At 36.9% G+C, this 17,650-nt stretch overlaps 1 protein-coding gene across 3 annotated transcripts in view; it reads left to right on the top strand.

The window, feature by feature from the left end:
* LOC130622231 (tRNA (adenine(58)-N(1))-methyltransferase catalytic subunit TRMT61A-like) overlaps positions 1–17,650 on the top strand; it is a 76,816-nt gene that overhangs the window by 10,620 nt on the left and 48,546 nt on the right. For all 3 annotated transcript variants that reach the window (XR_008981024.1, XM_057437669.1, XM_057437670.1), the window contains exon 4: positions 2,648–2,810. Coding sequence is in view for 2 of the 3 variants with exons in the window: in XM_057437669.1 (XP_057293652.1) it covers positions 2,648–2,810 (163 nt within the window). In the remaining variant the exon portion in view is untranslated. The remainder of the gene's footprint in view (positions 1–2,647; positions 2,811–17,650) is intronic.

Here is a 17,650-nt window from a genome sequence, read left to right as displayed (position 1 = left end):
AAAAACGACTGTTGTAGTTTAGTACTGGTGACTTCAACAGAACACGAAATAATGATGATTTGTGATGCTCTCTAGAAAAAGCGACCACTTCTCTTTTCATATTAAAAAATACGAAATACAGAAATTTTTGTAGTAAAAAATACGGATTTCGTATTTTAAAATACGCGTATTTTTAAACACCTGTTTTTAAAATACGCATATTTTAAAATCCGAAATACGAATTTCGCATTTTTTTAAAATAGAAAATACGTAAATTCGTATCTATATTATAATACCCGTATACGTCTGTCCGTCATGCAAAATGGTACCCCAAGTAGCGAGACACGCTGAAGCCGGTGTGGAAGGACCATGTGAACCTGTGGATTTTTCCACGGGCCACCAACTAGTTTTTTAAAAATAGAAAATACGAAATTCTATTTAATTAAAAATAGAACTTCGTATTTTTAAAAATGTTAGTGTATTAAGCGAGTGGTTGAATAAACTAAATAGAAAAATTACTCAATTTTACAAGTTTGTTTTTATTTGGCCTAATGATTTCACAGGGACGTTTTTTCATCACTTTAGAATGAAATACGCCAACTGTAAAGCTTCGCAGAGACGTTTTCTCGTCTTTTAGAATGATATATGGCAACTTTGGAGCTTCGCAGGGACGTTTTCTTGTCATTTTAGAATGAAACACAGCAAATTTAGAACTTCGCAGAGACGTTTTCTCGTCATTTTAGAATGAAATACGGTAATTTTAAAGCTTCGCAGGGACGTTTTCTTGTCATTTTAGAATAAAATACGGCAAACACCACGTTTTAAAATCATTTCAGAATAATCAAGTAGCATACAGTACTTTCGTTTTCCCAAGTGGAATTTAACAACAAAATTGGGTGTGTCACTATTGTGAATGTATTGAATATATATATTCCTTTTAATAGCGAGATGGTTTATGCAGCTTCTGCATCTTGTTTTTCGCTAAAAAGTGAAAAAGTAATATATTAGTAATATATTAGTAATTAGTAATTAGTAAATAGTAATATTTTCGCTAAAAAGGGGAAAAGTAATATAAGGGCCCATTTTTTTCATGCCTTAAAATCTGCCTGCCAGCACCACCGATACCAACAAAATTTGTGTCTGAAAAAATCTAACCACAGCAACTGACAATACTGCCATTTTAAATTACCGTAGCATGTTGTGAAAAAATTTTGTGTAGAATGGCAGCACTGGCAGCAACAGTGGTCTGACTGAAAGGTTGGAAATTCTACTGCGTGTATCATCAGTACCTTCAATACCTCTTGACCAGTGGCAAAATTATCCAGCTGCCAGTGCCATAAATGTTTGAAAAAAACAGGAAATAATGGTTTTTGTGGGTACTGGAGGCACTGGCAGCCATATTTTGACATGTAAAAAATGGGCCCTAAAAACAAGGCAAAAATACGCTTGTCGTAACACCCTCCTCCATTATAATTATACTATGTTTTTCTACTTGTTGTTGACGGAAATATGCTAATTAAAATGTAAAATCGCAAGATTGTTGTCAAATAGACTACTGTATAGGAAAAATGCATCCAAAAAGCTTGCAGGATATGCTTGCCGTAACACTCCTTCGTTTTGAATTTTAAATAAATTTAATGCCACGAAGACTAAATATTGCCAAGAAAGCGTTAAAATCACTGCAGCTCGTGCAGAAAGCCACCAGGATCATAGATGGCGGAAAAAGCTTGAAACCGCATATTCTGAAGCTTTTTATTTGTCTAAATCTTTATTTTGGCTATCAGACTGAGAGAGTTGCTAGTTCACGTGTTTGGGGTAATGAGTTTAAATATCTCACACTTGTTTCCAACGAAAAAGAAAAATTCTTTTGCTGAGAATTGTGCGTAACTTGCTGTTTTAAAAATCTTTAGCGTGTTTTGCGCTCTAGAAGTTTTGCACAAAACCAATTAATAAAGAAAACATTTTGATGTTCTTAATAATTACGAATATGAATTAAAGGAATTTTAAATCATTTGTGAGCATCACGAAACGTTGTGACTATCTTGATCTTATAATGTTAATCACTATACCATTGCAATTTTTCTCCAACACAAAGATCATGATGACATTATTGGTTGGCTGTGTTATGCATGATAACCGCTCACCATGATAGGTGTCTCGATTTCTGTACTGTGAGTCATAACTTGAATTGATGTCAGGAAATTTGTCATTATGAATGCTGATTTTTCAAAATATGGGAGGCATGTGATAAGAAAAAGTAAATTTAAATAAAATGGTTTCACTTTTTTTTGGAGAAACTAGTTCAGAAAGAAACTAATAATTGAATTCTTTATCCACACCAGATATATTTTCTATGCGAGCAAAGTTTTTTTGAGGTAGACATCCCCTTTATTTAGAAAGTAAATTACATGTTGTAAATCTTTGTAAATATCGACAGGACTCAACCAGGTTTTCCTCAGAATTTGTGTATGAAAGATTGCAACTGGTAGTTAAAATCTCTGCTTTTTTGCTGCTTTATGAAGGTGGTGACTGAGTAGCTTTGAGATTTAAATAAGGCCGGGAGAGAGGGACATCTTGACAATGTTACCATTACGAAAAGTTTCATGAAATAAAGTATTTTTATTTTTATACTGCAAAATAATTTGTAATGTTTTTTTTGTCATGTTAGGCATACTCAAAGAATAAAAAGGGTTGGATCTGGCTACTTCATCCAACTCCAGAATTATGGACAGTAACTTTACCACACAGGACACAAGTACTGTATAGTACAGATATATCACTAATAACGCTTCTGTTGGAACTAAAGCCTGGATCTGTAGTTGTAGAATCAGGTACTGAGTTTTATTCCTTTACTTTTTTTTTTGAAAAATTGCGGTGACATGATATTGTTATAACATAGGAGATTAAACGAGTGGTGGTTCTATCTACAAAAACTTCAACTACTTTTTTGTGATTATAGTTATAGGCTTATCTAAGAAAGGGGTATTAAATTAAATATTTTCCTGCTACATGGATGCTTTTTAGAAATATGTGGGGGATGAGGTTGGCAGAGTCAACTTTCAACTTCAAAGTTCAATTGTGTTATGTTGACATTTGGTGTAGGAATTGGTTTTCTGAATGGATAGGTTGTTTTCATTGGAGTTGGTACTGGTCTTTGAGACACTAGGCTACTGCGAGACACTGGGCTACTGGGTATTATGGTTCTAGGTGCTGGAGTTGGTCGTATTTAATATATGCTGGTCCATTTATCCTAATCCATTTATTGGTCTTTGGACTACTGATATAGCCAGGCTTATCATTTATGGTAGAATTCTTTACAATAAATTTAATGAGTTCGGATTTAAGCTTTTGGAGATAGCTCTCATTCATTGCTATAGGGTTAGAAATTATTTGATTCATTTTCTGTAATAGTATGTTTTGATATTTTCTTAAGTGTGATGTCTTAAGTCCAATATTGGAATAATTATAGTTCTATCAATAAATGGGGTTATAACTGTAGGTTTAGTCGAATTTTACCATATATTTAGCACATTTAATTTCATACATTCTTCTTCTCAATATTTTTATAACATTGGCTCTACTCTTCTGATGTATAATTGTTTTAAGATGTTGATGTTTTTCATTTGATTTATAATTTATACCATTCTTACATATTCCACTCATAATAAGTCACTCATAATAATAACTAATAGTAGCATTTATTTTAATGTTTATGTATATGTCTTAGATGGTTATCCAATGTTTCTTGTGATTTAAAGTTCCTATAATAATATTCACATTTGATTCTCACTTCATAGAAATAGTGGATGATTTCCGTTATAATTTCATCATAATCATTACTGACCAGTATCTTGTATGCATTGGTTTTTTACTTCTGCATTATCACTTTCTGGTTATCAGATAATCGTCCATTTCATTTTGCTGTCTTGAATTCAATTACAAAGCCTGGATATTCGATATGCAAATTTTCAACTACCATATCTGGTGCTCCCTTCTGATATCCCATATTATAAGATCTTATTCTCATGTTACTATTTATCTGGTTCTTGCCTAATTGAAATGGCCCCTATGGGATTTCGTTTAGAGACAATTATAGTTTGTGTGTTTGAGTTGTCCCTTGTGGTGCGCTAATGTCATTGTGTGTGTTAGTCGTGCGTATCGTAGCTGTGCAGTAATTGTTATGTTTTTGTGTCACTTTTGTGTATAAATAGAGTTGTATTTCTGTGTAAAAAAGTTGCTTAGCGTTGTGAACAGCGAGAACAGTTTACTACGGATTTTGAGGATTTGTACTTTATTATTGGAAAGAAACTGTTGAATCTTACAAAATTCTGTCTTTTTATGTGAACCGAACAACAACGCGCAGTAACAAAGTAGTAAACTTGCTGTAGTAGTGGTTCGAGAAAATTTATACGTGGTACAGGACGTGATAAGAAGAATTTACTCTCGACAAAAAGATGATCATCAAAGAAAGCAGAAAGATATTTCGGTGAGCAAATACAACAATTTTCTTTTAGTTTATCCGAAACAGAAGTCAGCGACTAAAACATCCTTCGTTTTTATTTCACGCCTGGTCACCAAACCCCTGACGTCACCTTATCTCCTTCATATCCACACTTCGACGTGCTGTAATCTTGGTATTCCCGTCGTCCTGTGCTGTAGTGAGGCAATTTGTTTGTCTCGTGTTCTCCAACCAACGTTCTTTTTGTTCTGCTTGGTTCAAGCTGCTGTAGTCTTGGTGACGTTATCTCCGTTGTATCCACATTTCGACGTGCTGTAATCTTTGTATTCCCGTCGTCCTGTGCTGTTGTGAGGCAATTCTTTGTCTCGTGTTCCCCAACCAACGTTCATTTGGTTCTGCTTGGTTCAAGCTGCTGTAGTCTTGGTGACGTTATCTCCGTCATATCCACATTTCGACGTGCTGCAATCTTGGTATTCCCGTCGTCCTGTGCTGTTGTGAGGCAATTTGTCTGTCTCGTGTTCTCCAACCAACGTTCATTTGGTTCTGCTTGGTTCAAGCTGCTGTAGTCTTGGTGACGTTTTCTCCGTCATATCCACATTTCGACGTGCTGCAATCTTGGTATTCCCGTCGTCCTGTGCTGTAGTGAGACAATTTGTCTGTCTCGTGTTCTCCAACCAACGTTCATTTGGTTCTGATTGGTTCAAGCTGCTGTAGTCTTGGTGACGTTATCTCCGTCATATCCCCATTTCGACGTGCTGCAATCTTGGTATTCCCGTCGTCCTGTGCTGTAGTGAGGCAATTTGTTTGTCTCGTGTTCTCCAACCAACGTTCATTTGGTTCTGCTTGGTTCAAGCTGCTGTAGTCTTGGTGACGTTATCTCCGTCATATCCACATTTCGACGTGCTGCAATCTTGTTATTCCCGTCGTCCTGTGCTGTAGTGAGGCAATTTGTTTGTCTCGTGTTCTTTAACCAACGTTCATTTGGTTCTTCTTGGTTCAAGCTGCTGTAGTCTTGGTGACGTTATCTCCGTCATATCCACATTTAGACGTGCTGCAATCTTGTCATTCCCGTCGTCCTGTGCTGTAGTGAGGCAATTTGTTTGTCTCGTGTTCTTTAACCAACGCTTATTTGGTTCTGCTTGGCTCAAGCTGTTGTGGTCATGGTGACGTTATCTCCGTTGTATCCACATTTCGACGTGCTGTAATCTTGGTATTCCCGTCGTTCTATGCTGTAGTGAGGCAATTTATTTGTCTCGTGTTCTCCAACCAACGTTCATTTGGTTCTGATTGGTTCAAGCTGCTGTAGTCTTGGTGACGTTATCTCCGTTGTATCCACATTTCGACGTGCTGTAATCTTGGTATTCCCGTCGTTCTGTGCTGTAGTGAGGCAATTTGTCTGTCTCGTGTTCTCCAACCAACGTTCATTTGGTTCTGATTGGTTCAAGCTGCTGTAGTCTTGGTGACGTTATCTCCGTTGTATCCACATTTCGACGTGCTGTAATCTTGGTATTCCCGTCGTTCTGTGCTGTAGTGAGGCAATTTATTTGTCTCGTGTTCTCCAACCAACGTTCATTTGGTTCTGATTGGTTCAAGCTGCTGTAGTCTTGGTGACGTTATTTCCGTCATATCATGTCTTATTCAGATACTCTCCCACTTGCTCGGACCAAGAAAATGACTAGCAAGGGAAAGGAATATATATTTTCCTTGAAGGAATCATTCAAGCGAAAGGTGCTCCTTGAGATTGATCGACTGATTGCAGAAATGGATATTGCCTTATCGGATGAAAATTATGCCTTCATCTTTAACAACGTGGACATCCTTGGCGTAAAACTGTCTGAATTTAAAGCTTACAGCCATGAATGTATGGCATTAGCGAATTCAGAAGAACTGAAGGAAGATTTAAATGCAGAATTGACTAGACTTGAGGATAGGGTTCGACTCTTTCAGCATCATTGTAATGATTGGCTAAAAAGAAATGAATGGGCGTGGAACCAGTATGAAAAATCAAAGCTTCATGCTGACGAAAACACAAATGCTCTGTTGAGAGATGACGCTCTTGGATTCACAACTCCTAAATCATCAAAGTTCTCCGTTGTTGATCGGGCAACTACCAGCCTAAAAGCTGATGTTATTATTCACCCGAAGTCAGTTGGAAAGTCGCATAGATCGCACAGATCGCCCTCGACACGTTCGAAAGAGACAAGATCTTCAGGTCGTTCGCAAGTATCTTCCTTGCGTAGTCGTGCTGCGGATCAAAAGGCTGAGTTAGCGCAACTGAAGACAAAGGCGTCATTTTTAGAAGCAAAACTGGAAGCTGAAGCAAGCATGAAAAGATTGGAGCTTAAAGAGCAGGTTGCTTTGGCAGAAGCAAAACTCAGCATATATGAAGAAGCCAAGGACGAAGATGAAAAAAGTCATTTCTCAAGACCATTGGACACGGATGATGAACAAATCCGCTCATATGCGAAGTGCCAATCTTGGGTGAATAATGGTTGTATAGGTGTCATTGGCTCCGGTTATGAAGGCGCTAGTCATCCAAAGTTGGTAAAGAAAATTCCCAAATTTCTTCCTGACGTGCCACAAAACACCGCGCAACCGCAAGTGGTCGATAATTCAGTTGATGTTAACAAAGACTGGAACATTACCAATGAGCAGGAATCTCCAAACCCATTTGGAAATAACACAGAAAGGGTGTTATGCGAATTACTGCTACAGCAAAGTGCACCAGACATCAAAATTGACCCATTTGATGGAAATGTGCTTGACTTCCAATACTTCATGACCACATTTGAAGCAGTTGTTGAGACCAAGATCAAAAGTAATAAAGGTCGATTGACTCGCCTGATCAATTACACAACTGGTGAGCCAAAAGAATTGATCAAAAGCTGTATATATGATACATCAGAACATTGCTACTCAAGAGCAAAGGATCTTCTGAAGAAAACCTACGGTGATCAATTCAGAATTGCAAATGCCTACAGAAAGGAGCTCAGAGAATGGCCCACTCTCCGTGCTGGTGATTCTGAAGCGTTCAGAAAGTTCTATACGTTCCTCATAAAATGCTACGGTGGTTTGGAGAGACAAATAAAAAGCGAACTAAACTCTCCAGAAGTCCTCAGACAACTTCAATCAAAGCTCCCACAAGCCTTGCAACAAAGATGGAATCGGACGGTTCTCAACGTCCGTCGGAAAACCCATCACGAAGCGGAGCTGAGGGATTTTGTTGACTTCATGGAGCAAGAGACAACGCTTGAAAATGATCCCCTCTACTCTAGAGAAGCCATCAGTGAAATGAAGAATAAAAAGGATAATGACGTGAAAAACAAGAAAGATCCACCCAAACTTAAAACAAACCTGACGGGCGTCACCAGAGATTGTCTCTACTGTTCGAACAAACATAAATTGGAAGATTGTCGAAAAATAATGAAAATAGACGTAGAGGAAAGAAACAAATTTGTTTGGGAGAAGAAGCTTTGTTTCGCGTGTTTGGAACCAATTACCAGCAATCACCAAGCAAGAAATTGCGAAAACAAATTGTCTTGCAAGACGTGCAAAAAGAGGCACCCAACCATTTTGCATGGTTTCATCCGACCAAAGAGGACCAACAAGAACGACAAGGAAAATAATGATAAAAAGGAAGATGAGGAGCCTGAAATCACAAATGCATTTGCAAGAACGAAAAAATCTGTTTGTTGCAAGACAGATAACAACGTAGAAATCATCAGCATGTCTGTAGTGCCTGTGGTGTTGTCGCATCCAAAGTCTGCTGAGTCAATCACCACCTATGCTATGTTGGATAATTGCAGTCAGGGTACGTTCATAACCGATGAAATCGTTCATCGCTTGAATTTAACCGGTATTTCGTCGACGATCGTCGTGAAGACTCTCACAAGCGAGAGTCGTGAAGATTCTTGTCTAATAACCGGTTTGATGGTAGAGCCCATTACACGAGATTTCAAAGTAACAATACAGAGTTGTTACAGTAGAAGACATCTTCCAATAGATCCCATGGAAATACCTACTCCCGAGAAAGTTGCTGAATGGCCTCATTTGCGACATATAAAGCATTCCTTTCACAAATACGATCCTGGAATACCGATTGGTTTGCTTATTGGAGCCAATTGCCCACAAGCGCTAGAACCGATAAAGGTAATTCCATGCGATGGAAATGGACCATATGGGTTAAAAACAAGGTTGGGATGGAGTCTTGTCGGACCTGTGCTTCGTCGCAAAGGGGAGAAGCAGAAAATTCGATGCAACAGAATTGCTGTGAAAGATTCCTCCACTGACAAAGTTGCTGCACTTCACCTAATTCAACAAGATGAATTACGGGATGTAACAATTGAGGGGATGCTGAAAAGAATGTACGATGCTGATTTTTCAGAAATGAACGCATTCAAGAATATTAAAAGTGATTACGTATCCATTCACGACCAAAAATTTTTATCACTAATGGAAAAAGAAGTAAAATTTGTAAATGGAAAATATCAACTCCCGCTGCCTTTAATAAACCAACTTCCATTTCCAAATAATAAATGTCAGGCCTTGGCAAGGCTGAAATGGATCAAGAAGAAGCTTGAAAGTAATTCGATCTTCAAAGAGGATTACCTCACGTTCATGAACAACCTGACGACCCAAGGTTTCGCGGAGATGGTTCCAAAGCAGGAAGTTGAAGGGGAACCTGGTCATGTGTGGTATATTCCCCACCATGGAGTTTATCATCCGCGTAAGCCTGGGAAGATCAGAGTAGTATTTGATTGTACTGCTACATACAAAGGCGTCTCCCTGAACGGACGACTCATGCAAGGCCCAGATATGACAAATCTGCTAGTTGGAATTCTGTGTAGATTCCGGTTGGAACCAGTAGCGTTTATGGCGGATATCGAGTCCATGTTCTATCAGGTTAAGGTGCCGCCGAATCAACGGGATTATTTGCGATACCTTTGGTGGCCTGATGGGGATACCTCTAAAGATTTGGTAGATCATCGCATGACTGTCCATATATTCGGTGGAAATTCCTCCCCAAGTTGTTCCAACTATGCCCTGAAAAGAAGTGGAACAGACAACGAAAGTGAATTTGGTGAAGAGGCTGTGAAAGTTATTATGAAGGATTTTTATGTCGACGATCTTTTGAAATCCGTGAAAAGTATCGAAGAAGCCATCAAAATCATCAAATCAACGATACAAATTTGCAGCAAAGGTGGCTTCCGCCTCACAAAGTTCATATCAAATAGCAGAGAGGTTATCAATTCCATTCCTACTGATGAACGCGCAAAGAACATAAAGTCCCTGGACTTGAAAAACGAATCGCTGCCGATCGAAAGGGCCCTCGGTGTTCATTGGTCGATAGAGGACGACAAACTAGGTTTTCGCATAACCATGCAAGACAAACCTCTGTCAAAGAGAGGGGTGTTGGCTACCATAAGCTCAATTTATGACCCGCTTGGATTAGCAGCGCCGTTCTTGTTGAAGGGTAGAAAAATTATGCAAAATCTTTGCAAAGAAAAAACATCATGGGACGAAAAGATCTCTGAACCTCTTCGAAGCGCTTGGGAAAGATGGCGATTAGATATCGTCCTTCTTGAAAAACTGGAAGTTAACCGATGCGTCAAGCCACTTCATTTCAAAGAGATCGAGTCAACGTCCCTCCATCATTTTTCAGACGCATCCAATGAAGGTTACGGAACTGCTACGTATCTTCGCATCAGAGATGTAGAAGGAAACGTCAACTGCTGCTTACTCCTTGGAAAATCGAGAGTAGCTCCAATAAAGATGGTTTCAATACCAAGGTTGGAGTTGACAGCAGCAACTGTGGCCGTAAAGGTCGGAGTAATGTTGAAGCAAGAAATGCCTGTCGTAGACTACGAATGTTATTGGACAGACAGCAACGTAGTACTGGGTTATATTAATAACGAATCAAGACGTTTTCATATTTTTGTGGCAAATAGAATTCAACAAATTCAAGAAAATACTTCGTTGGATCAATGGAATCACGTTCCTTCCCATGAAAACCCAGCCGATGATGCCTCGAGAGGCATAAGTTTGAAACATGTAGAGAAGAGTAGTAGATGGTTCAAGGGACCTCAGTTTCTCTGGGAAGAAAGGGAAGCATGGCCAGCTGCCTACGATCCAGCGAAAAACAGTGTCACTGATGATCCCGAATTTAAACGTAGCGTTTCAGTATTTGTTTCAGCAACTGATTCTGGAATCTTATGTACATTCAAGAGAAGAATTTCCAGGCTACAGAAATGCATACGGGTCATGGCCTTGGTCGGTCGATTTATCGACATTCTGAAGATGAAAATAAAAGCCCCAAGTCATGGGATGACAAGAAGAAGCCAGAAGGCGAGTCCCCCAGTGCTGTGCGTTGAAGATCTTCAACGAGCCGAAAAATGTTTAATAAAATTAGTACAACAACAACACTTTGCCTCTGAAATTAAAGCTCTTGCTTCAAAGAAATGGAGACAAGATCGACGAAACGACAAAATTAAGAAGTCTGCTTTGAAAGAATGCAGCAAATTATACAAATTGAGTCCTTTCATTGACGATGATGGAATTCTCAGAGTTGGTGGAAGATTGTGCAACATGGATGAAGCGTATCAATTCAAATATCCTGCTATTCTTCCCAAAGAAAGTTGGTTTTCCGAACTTGTGCTCCGATGGTGCCACGAAAACACTCACCATTCGGGGAGAGGAATAACATTGCAAGAAATTCGGCAACGTGGATATTGGATCATACACATCAACTCAGCAGTACGACAGTTGATTCATCATTGTGTACGATGTAGAATATTGAGGGGAAGAGCTGGCCAGCAAGTCATGGCAGATTTACCCAAAGATCGAGTAGACGCATGCCCACCTTTCACATACTGCGCAGTGGATCTCTTTGGGCCATTGGTCATAAAACCATATCGAAAGTTTGTAAAAAGATATGGCTGCCTCTTTACCTGTTTGGCGAGCAGAGCCGTCCATATTGAAGTTGTCAACACATTGGAAACTGACTCCTTCATTCTAGCTTTGCGACGGTTTGTTGCTAGAAGAGGAAACATTCGAACGATGAGAAGCGACAACGGCACTAACTTTGTCGGCACCGAGACCGAGTTCATAAAGGCATTAAAACAAATGGACAATGCGAAAGTTAAACAATTCCTTCAAAGTGTTGGTTGTGATTGGATTCTCTGGAAGAGGAATACACCTGCTGCTTCGCACATGGGTGGAGTATGGGAGCGCCAGATTCGATCTGTGCGCGCAATATTAAAAGATCTTTTCAATCATAATGGCTCGCGTTTGAGTGAAGAATCGCTGCACACTATTTTAACAGAAGCAGAAAGTATCGTTAACTCTAGACCTTTATGCGTCGAAGCAATCAGCGATGCAAACAGTGCAACACCAATTTCACCACTTGCTCTTCTAACGATGAAATCAAAGGTAGTTTTACCGCCTCCTGGTAATTTTGAAGAAGCGTCGTTATATTGCAGGAAACAGTGGAAAAGAGCTCAGTATGTGTTGGATATGTTCTGGAGACGATGGAAATGCGAATATCTGTGTTCACTACAGACACGAACAAAGTGGAATAAAAACGAACGAAATTTTGCTGCTGGTGATATAGTGATGGTGCAAAATGAGGATTGTGAAAGAGGACGGTGGCCACTGGCAAGAGTGGTGGCTGTAAAAACGGGTGCAGATGGAAAGGTTCGGAGTTGTAGCGTGAAGCTTGGTAGCCGTGCTGGTACAATATTGGATCGACCAATCACGAAATTGATACAATTGTTAGAATATCGAATCCCCGACGAGGAGCCACAATTTTCAAGATGAACTTGAGGGGAGCCAGATGAAATGGCCCCTATGGGATTTCGTTTAGAGACAATTATAGTTTGTGTGTTTGAGTTGTCCCTTGTGGTGCGCTAATGTCATTGTGTGTGTTAGTCGTGCGTATCGTAGCTGTGCAGTAATTGTTATGTTTTTGTGTCACTTTTGTGTATAAATAGAGTTGTATTTCTGTGTAAAAAAGTTGCTTAGCGTTGTGAACAGCGAGAACAGTTTACTACGGATTTTGAGGATTTGTACTTATTATTATTGGAAAGAAACTGTTGAATCTTACAAAATTCTGTCTTTTTATGTGAACCGAACAACAACGCGCAGTAACACTAATGATACAGACATAATTGCTTCAGGATAATGGTTTCTGATATAGTTAACAACTTTTAACATTCTAAAGGTCTTACTACTATTTTTATACTTTCCGATTTTTCTTATAGATGGTAGAGCATCATTTGTAACCCATCGTTTGAAATCTTTCGATTTATCCATCTTAGATTCCATAATGAGACTATACAATCCAGATTAATTTATGTACATCATATGCCCATTTTTTTAGGAGTCTAAGTCATTTAATGTGGTTTTATCCTCTGGATCAACATGATGAATAATAGCCTGACGAGTATTTGTATATTCTAAGATATTAGCAATTGCCTTAGCCTTGAACCATATAACCTCATCAATATTAACAATATCTAATTTAGTGTCTTCATAAATAAAAACTGCACCCATTACAATATAAGGCATAGAAAAAGTTACAGTGATTGATAGTATAGGGAATCTATAATACCATTTTTTAGGAGTCTGATTTCGTGACCCTTAGATTTTAGGCTACCATTATATCCACTCTCACAATTTACACATCCTCACTTACTACAACTTGAACAATATAGTTACCATTAATCTATCGATAATTAGGGTTTACATCATTTGATAACTCACCACATTGTTTACAATAACTATATATGCAATAATTTCAATTATCAAATGATACTATTACTTTACTTTCATGATTATCACACAAGCCAACATGGAAACATGCCACATTCATCACATCTTGGTACCATTTCACTGGTTTCTCTTTCTTTGGTTATCCGCCTACAGTATTTACAATAACCTTTATCACTCACCCCTATACATTCATTATAGTTTTTTCTACAATCAGAAAATCTTAATATATTACAATCTTTCATAAAAATTACGACACGTTTTATTTTTATTAACATGTTTCGACTTTACCAAAGCCATCTTCAGAATATTATACAAAAGTTAGATACAAACACTCTTATCCCATCTCTGCCAGAAAAGTTTGACGTACCATCCCCTTTTACTCAATTCTTAACCAATTTATATGGACAATATTAAATTTGGGCTAATCCAGCAATTTTAGAGTTTTTTTGCAAGAATTAATTTTTGTTTGTTTTGCATTTGCTGGACTTGTTTATGTTTTACAAAAATTACCTCTTCAGTTTTTATACTTCATAAACTAAAACTGTCAAATGTTTTAGAAAATTTTTCCATTAATTGTTTTTACTGATGCTAAAGATTTTTTAGTACTTTTAGTGCAAGAAAAATCAGTATTTTCAAATAACGAAAATGTTATTGTGGACAAAAAATGAAAAACTTTGTGGTAGAAATTTTTGTGGATTAAAGTAGATGTAACTAACAGCTAACATGATGATAATAATGTAACAAAAGTATTTACAGTGCACCCTGTCTCTTCACTGGCAAGGCTAACTACAGCTAAATAGTGGCTTGTCAACTAGTTAGCTAACTGCCTTGTCAGCTAGCTATACTTGTTTTCTTTTTTAAAATATAGTTGTAGTAACTATCGGGCACAACACTTTTTAAAGATAACAATAAAAACTAGCAATATTGTGCCAACAATAACATTTCCTTCTTGTTTGACACATTTTTGACACTTGACTTTTAGCTAGGGCAACCATTGACGAATAGCAACAGTTTTTATTCATAATTAGCCTTGACTTTTGTGTGTTTTGGATACAATACAGTCCATAAACCATTGAAGTTTTCAACTACCCAGGTACTTTTACTCTTTCTTTTTCAACATGGTATTCTTTTTATTAAGTTATACTATCATCAGGTATGCTTTCATATGAACTGACATTTGACGAATACAAGAAAGTAATTAAGAGTGATAAAACAGACGCCACATAAAATACAGTAGCTATTACTTGATCTTCAGTATCAGCTGCTTTGTCTCCTACACCAATTCGATATTTAATAGCATTTTCAGTTTTTCCACTTCCTGTGGTAACAATACCTTTAAATATAGAATTTTGTCTTTTAGCGTATGCCATCCATAGATGATAGTATGTGTCAAGTGTGTCACTATTATCAATACTAAGTTTTCATTACCTATGATTTTTATAACTTTTTTCTTAATAATAGCTCTTCCAATATTTTTAAATAATGTTCTGTTAGCATCATCGGTTGAATTAAAAGTACTATCAAAAGTTAACTTGTTTGTTCCTGGAACTATGACATCTTTAGTATCCAAATTTGTAAACCTTACATTGAGCATCTCATTTTGAATAATAGTATTTTTTTTTCTATTCCCTTTAATTTCAAAAGCCTTTCTAAGCGATCTAGTAGGTTTTAGATTTTCCCCTGTCGACATATATATTTATAGAATAGAAAAAAAAAATATAAATATGACAATATGAGGAACTACTGATGTAGGTAAATTAACGTTTATGATATTTTTTTCATTATCTAGTAGCTCAACTTTAATATAATCTATTATGCCACAGGCCTGGTCAGGAGTAAAATCACCCACATGCGGTACATCACTCTCCCACATTAGTGATGGAGTTATGTTGGAGAGTGCAAAACGACAGAACAGGCGTGCAGTTACAAAAGTTCCTACCCCCTAATTTTAAAACGAAATCAAAAAGTATGTTTCAAGTTTATTCAATAATATTAACTATCAATGATTTTCTCTTTTACCAGCAATCTGTAATAAATAAAAAAAACATTTGCTTTAATGCAAAAAGAAATAATAAAAATAAGGAATATTTAATTAAACCACGGGCAGAAGAAACTGTGTGTTACATAAATTCATAATTTAGCAATTTACAATAATTTAATTTACCTACAAGTGAAATAAAATTGTATTCAATGATCTAGTCAAAGTTGATGCAAATATTGATTGTTTTTATGCTTTGAGTTTTTTGTAGTTAGGTGATTTTTGCTGTATAAACAACTTTTCAGGGCTTAAATTTCGAGAGTCTCTTTACTTACGAAAAGCACGATCAGTTGCTGATCAATTTAACTGATTGATTTTCTATTCAGATGTCAAATGTGAAAGTTCTGCAGTCAGTGACCGCCTATCATTTTAAATGCTGAATTAAAAACATGTCGTTGCTGTGCCATCTTTATTTTGATTGGCATAAATGTTCTCGATATATATTTTTATAACAAGCGTTCGTGAGTGAGAATTTGTTTACATTATTATGCAGGGATTTCCATGAGACGCATGCGATCACACGCGCCCACACACATGCAACAGCTATTCAGGCGTGCGATTCATCGCACGCGCTAATTACGCTCTTTACTCTTGCAAAATAAAAAAAATTAACGAAGGAATTATAAAAGTTGATTTTCTACAGCGTAGTTAATGTCGGCTTTTAAGGCTATGCTTTAGGCATTTAACTATTAAAAACTGTATTCCAGAAATCAATCGTTTTACATCGACAGCTTCAACTGTATCATTAAAAACAGTTAATAACCACTTGTGGTTAAATTAAATTTTTATAAAAACGTTAATTAAACGCCGTGTTTTTTTTCCCGTGTTTAAATTAAATGTGTTTTTTTTCTGCCTGTGTGAAATTAAATGTATGTTGAACATTTTATTTTAAAATTCCTAACTGTATAAAAGAACATAACATACTTGTTTTACTTTTAAAAATCTAAAGAACAACTTTAAATTTAAAAACAACTTTAAACTATTCCAAACAAGCCGTCTCCCAAAATCTAACAAACAAAACTTGAAACCTCAATAAATAAAAAATGACTCCCATTTTTACCATTTTATAGCACCACTTAAATAACACTCACGGGACTGATAAGAGTGAAATAAACCAGGAAAAAAATCGAAAAAACGCACGCGCAAATTTTCTAAAATAGATTTACGCGTGCGATGTGTAGTACGCATGTTTTTTTCTTCGTGGCATTCCCTGTTATGTAGCCTTAAATCAGATTGTGAGATTCCAGTTTAGCACAACTAAGTGTTACGGCTGTAAAGTAATAACACAATTCCTTTGTCCTGTACATCGCACAGGGATTACTATTTTGGCGTGCCGAACAAATGTAGATCAAGTTTCAGCAATGTTTACAGCCGGGAATTTCAACCCGTATAGAAAATTTTTTAGATAAAGTCAATAATTAAAGTTTGTAACTACTTGTGGAACAAACAATATTTTATGTAAATTAAACTACGCAATGTTAAACGGCTGCTAATAGTGATGATAATGATATACACTGCTAATGATGAATGATAAAAATCATTAATTAAAATAATATTCTGTTATTACCAAAGATTCTTTTATCTTTTATTTATTTTATTTTTCTCTGAAAGTCAACCATGCTAGCGTTATAGTAATCTTGTTATAGTAAGAATTCTTAGAAAAACAAATTCCTGGAAAGATTATGTGACACATTTTCAAAGCGAACTGTTCGTTGCTTTTCCATATATTTAGAGACGGCATCCTTAATCAAGCTTTCTTTTTCTTCTTTCATCCAGGCTTGATGGTTTCCGGCGATAATTATACAATCTTCCATGACTTCATGACTCATACTGAGACAGCGAACAGACAAAAATGTCATTAATATACTGAAAACACGTTCCACTGAACTATTTGATGACGCCAAACAGATAACGTGTTCTGCCAACTTCAAAATGTCTTTTTTTTTGTATAAGAATAATTTTTTACCAGACAGCTGCAGACCCAATATTTTTATAAAAAGATTGAATACAAATTTGCAGAGATTTTCATTCCAGAAATACTTTTTTTCCCCCCAAACCCTGCCGCTGCCAAAGGCACATCAAAAATATCGCAAAGCTTTGTGATAGATTCCTTGCTATTATCTTGAATCTCTTCCAAGTACTGAATTTTGAGCCAAGTTAAGAGGCTGAAAACTTAGATTGAAAATCTTTCTGAGATTACAGCTAAGCTGAAGTGAGCGGAAGATAGCATGCCATAATTAATTCAGGCATGTGTGGAGGCCATTCCTGACTAGGTCTGATGCCATTTCTCATAGTTTTGTATTGAATATTACCTGGCTCGAATATTATTGTATCACCAAATGAAACATCTTTTATCCAGTATGAAGGGTATTAGATGGAATCCCATTATGAAGGTTATCTGGTGT

Source organism: Hydractinia symbiolongicarpus, chromosome 12, assembly GCF_029227915.1.
Source record: "Hydractinia symbiolongicarpus strain clone_291-10 chromosome 12, HSymV2.1, whole genome shotgun sequence".
Classification (NCBI taxonomy): Eukaryota; Metazoa; Cnidaria; class Hydrozoa; order Anthoathecata; family Hydractiniidae; genus Hydractinia; species Hydractinia symbiolongicarpus.
This window is presented reverse-complemented; position numbering and strand designations above follow the sequence as displayed.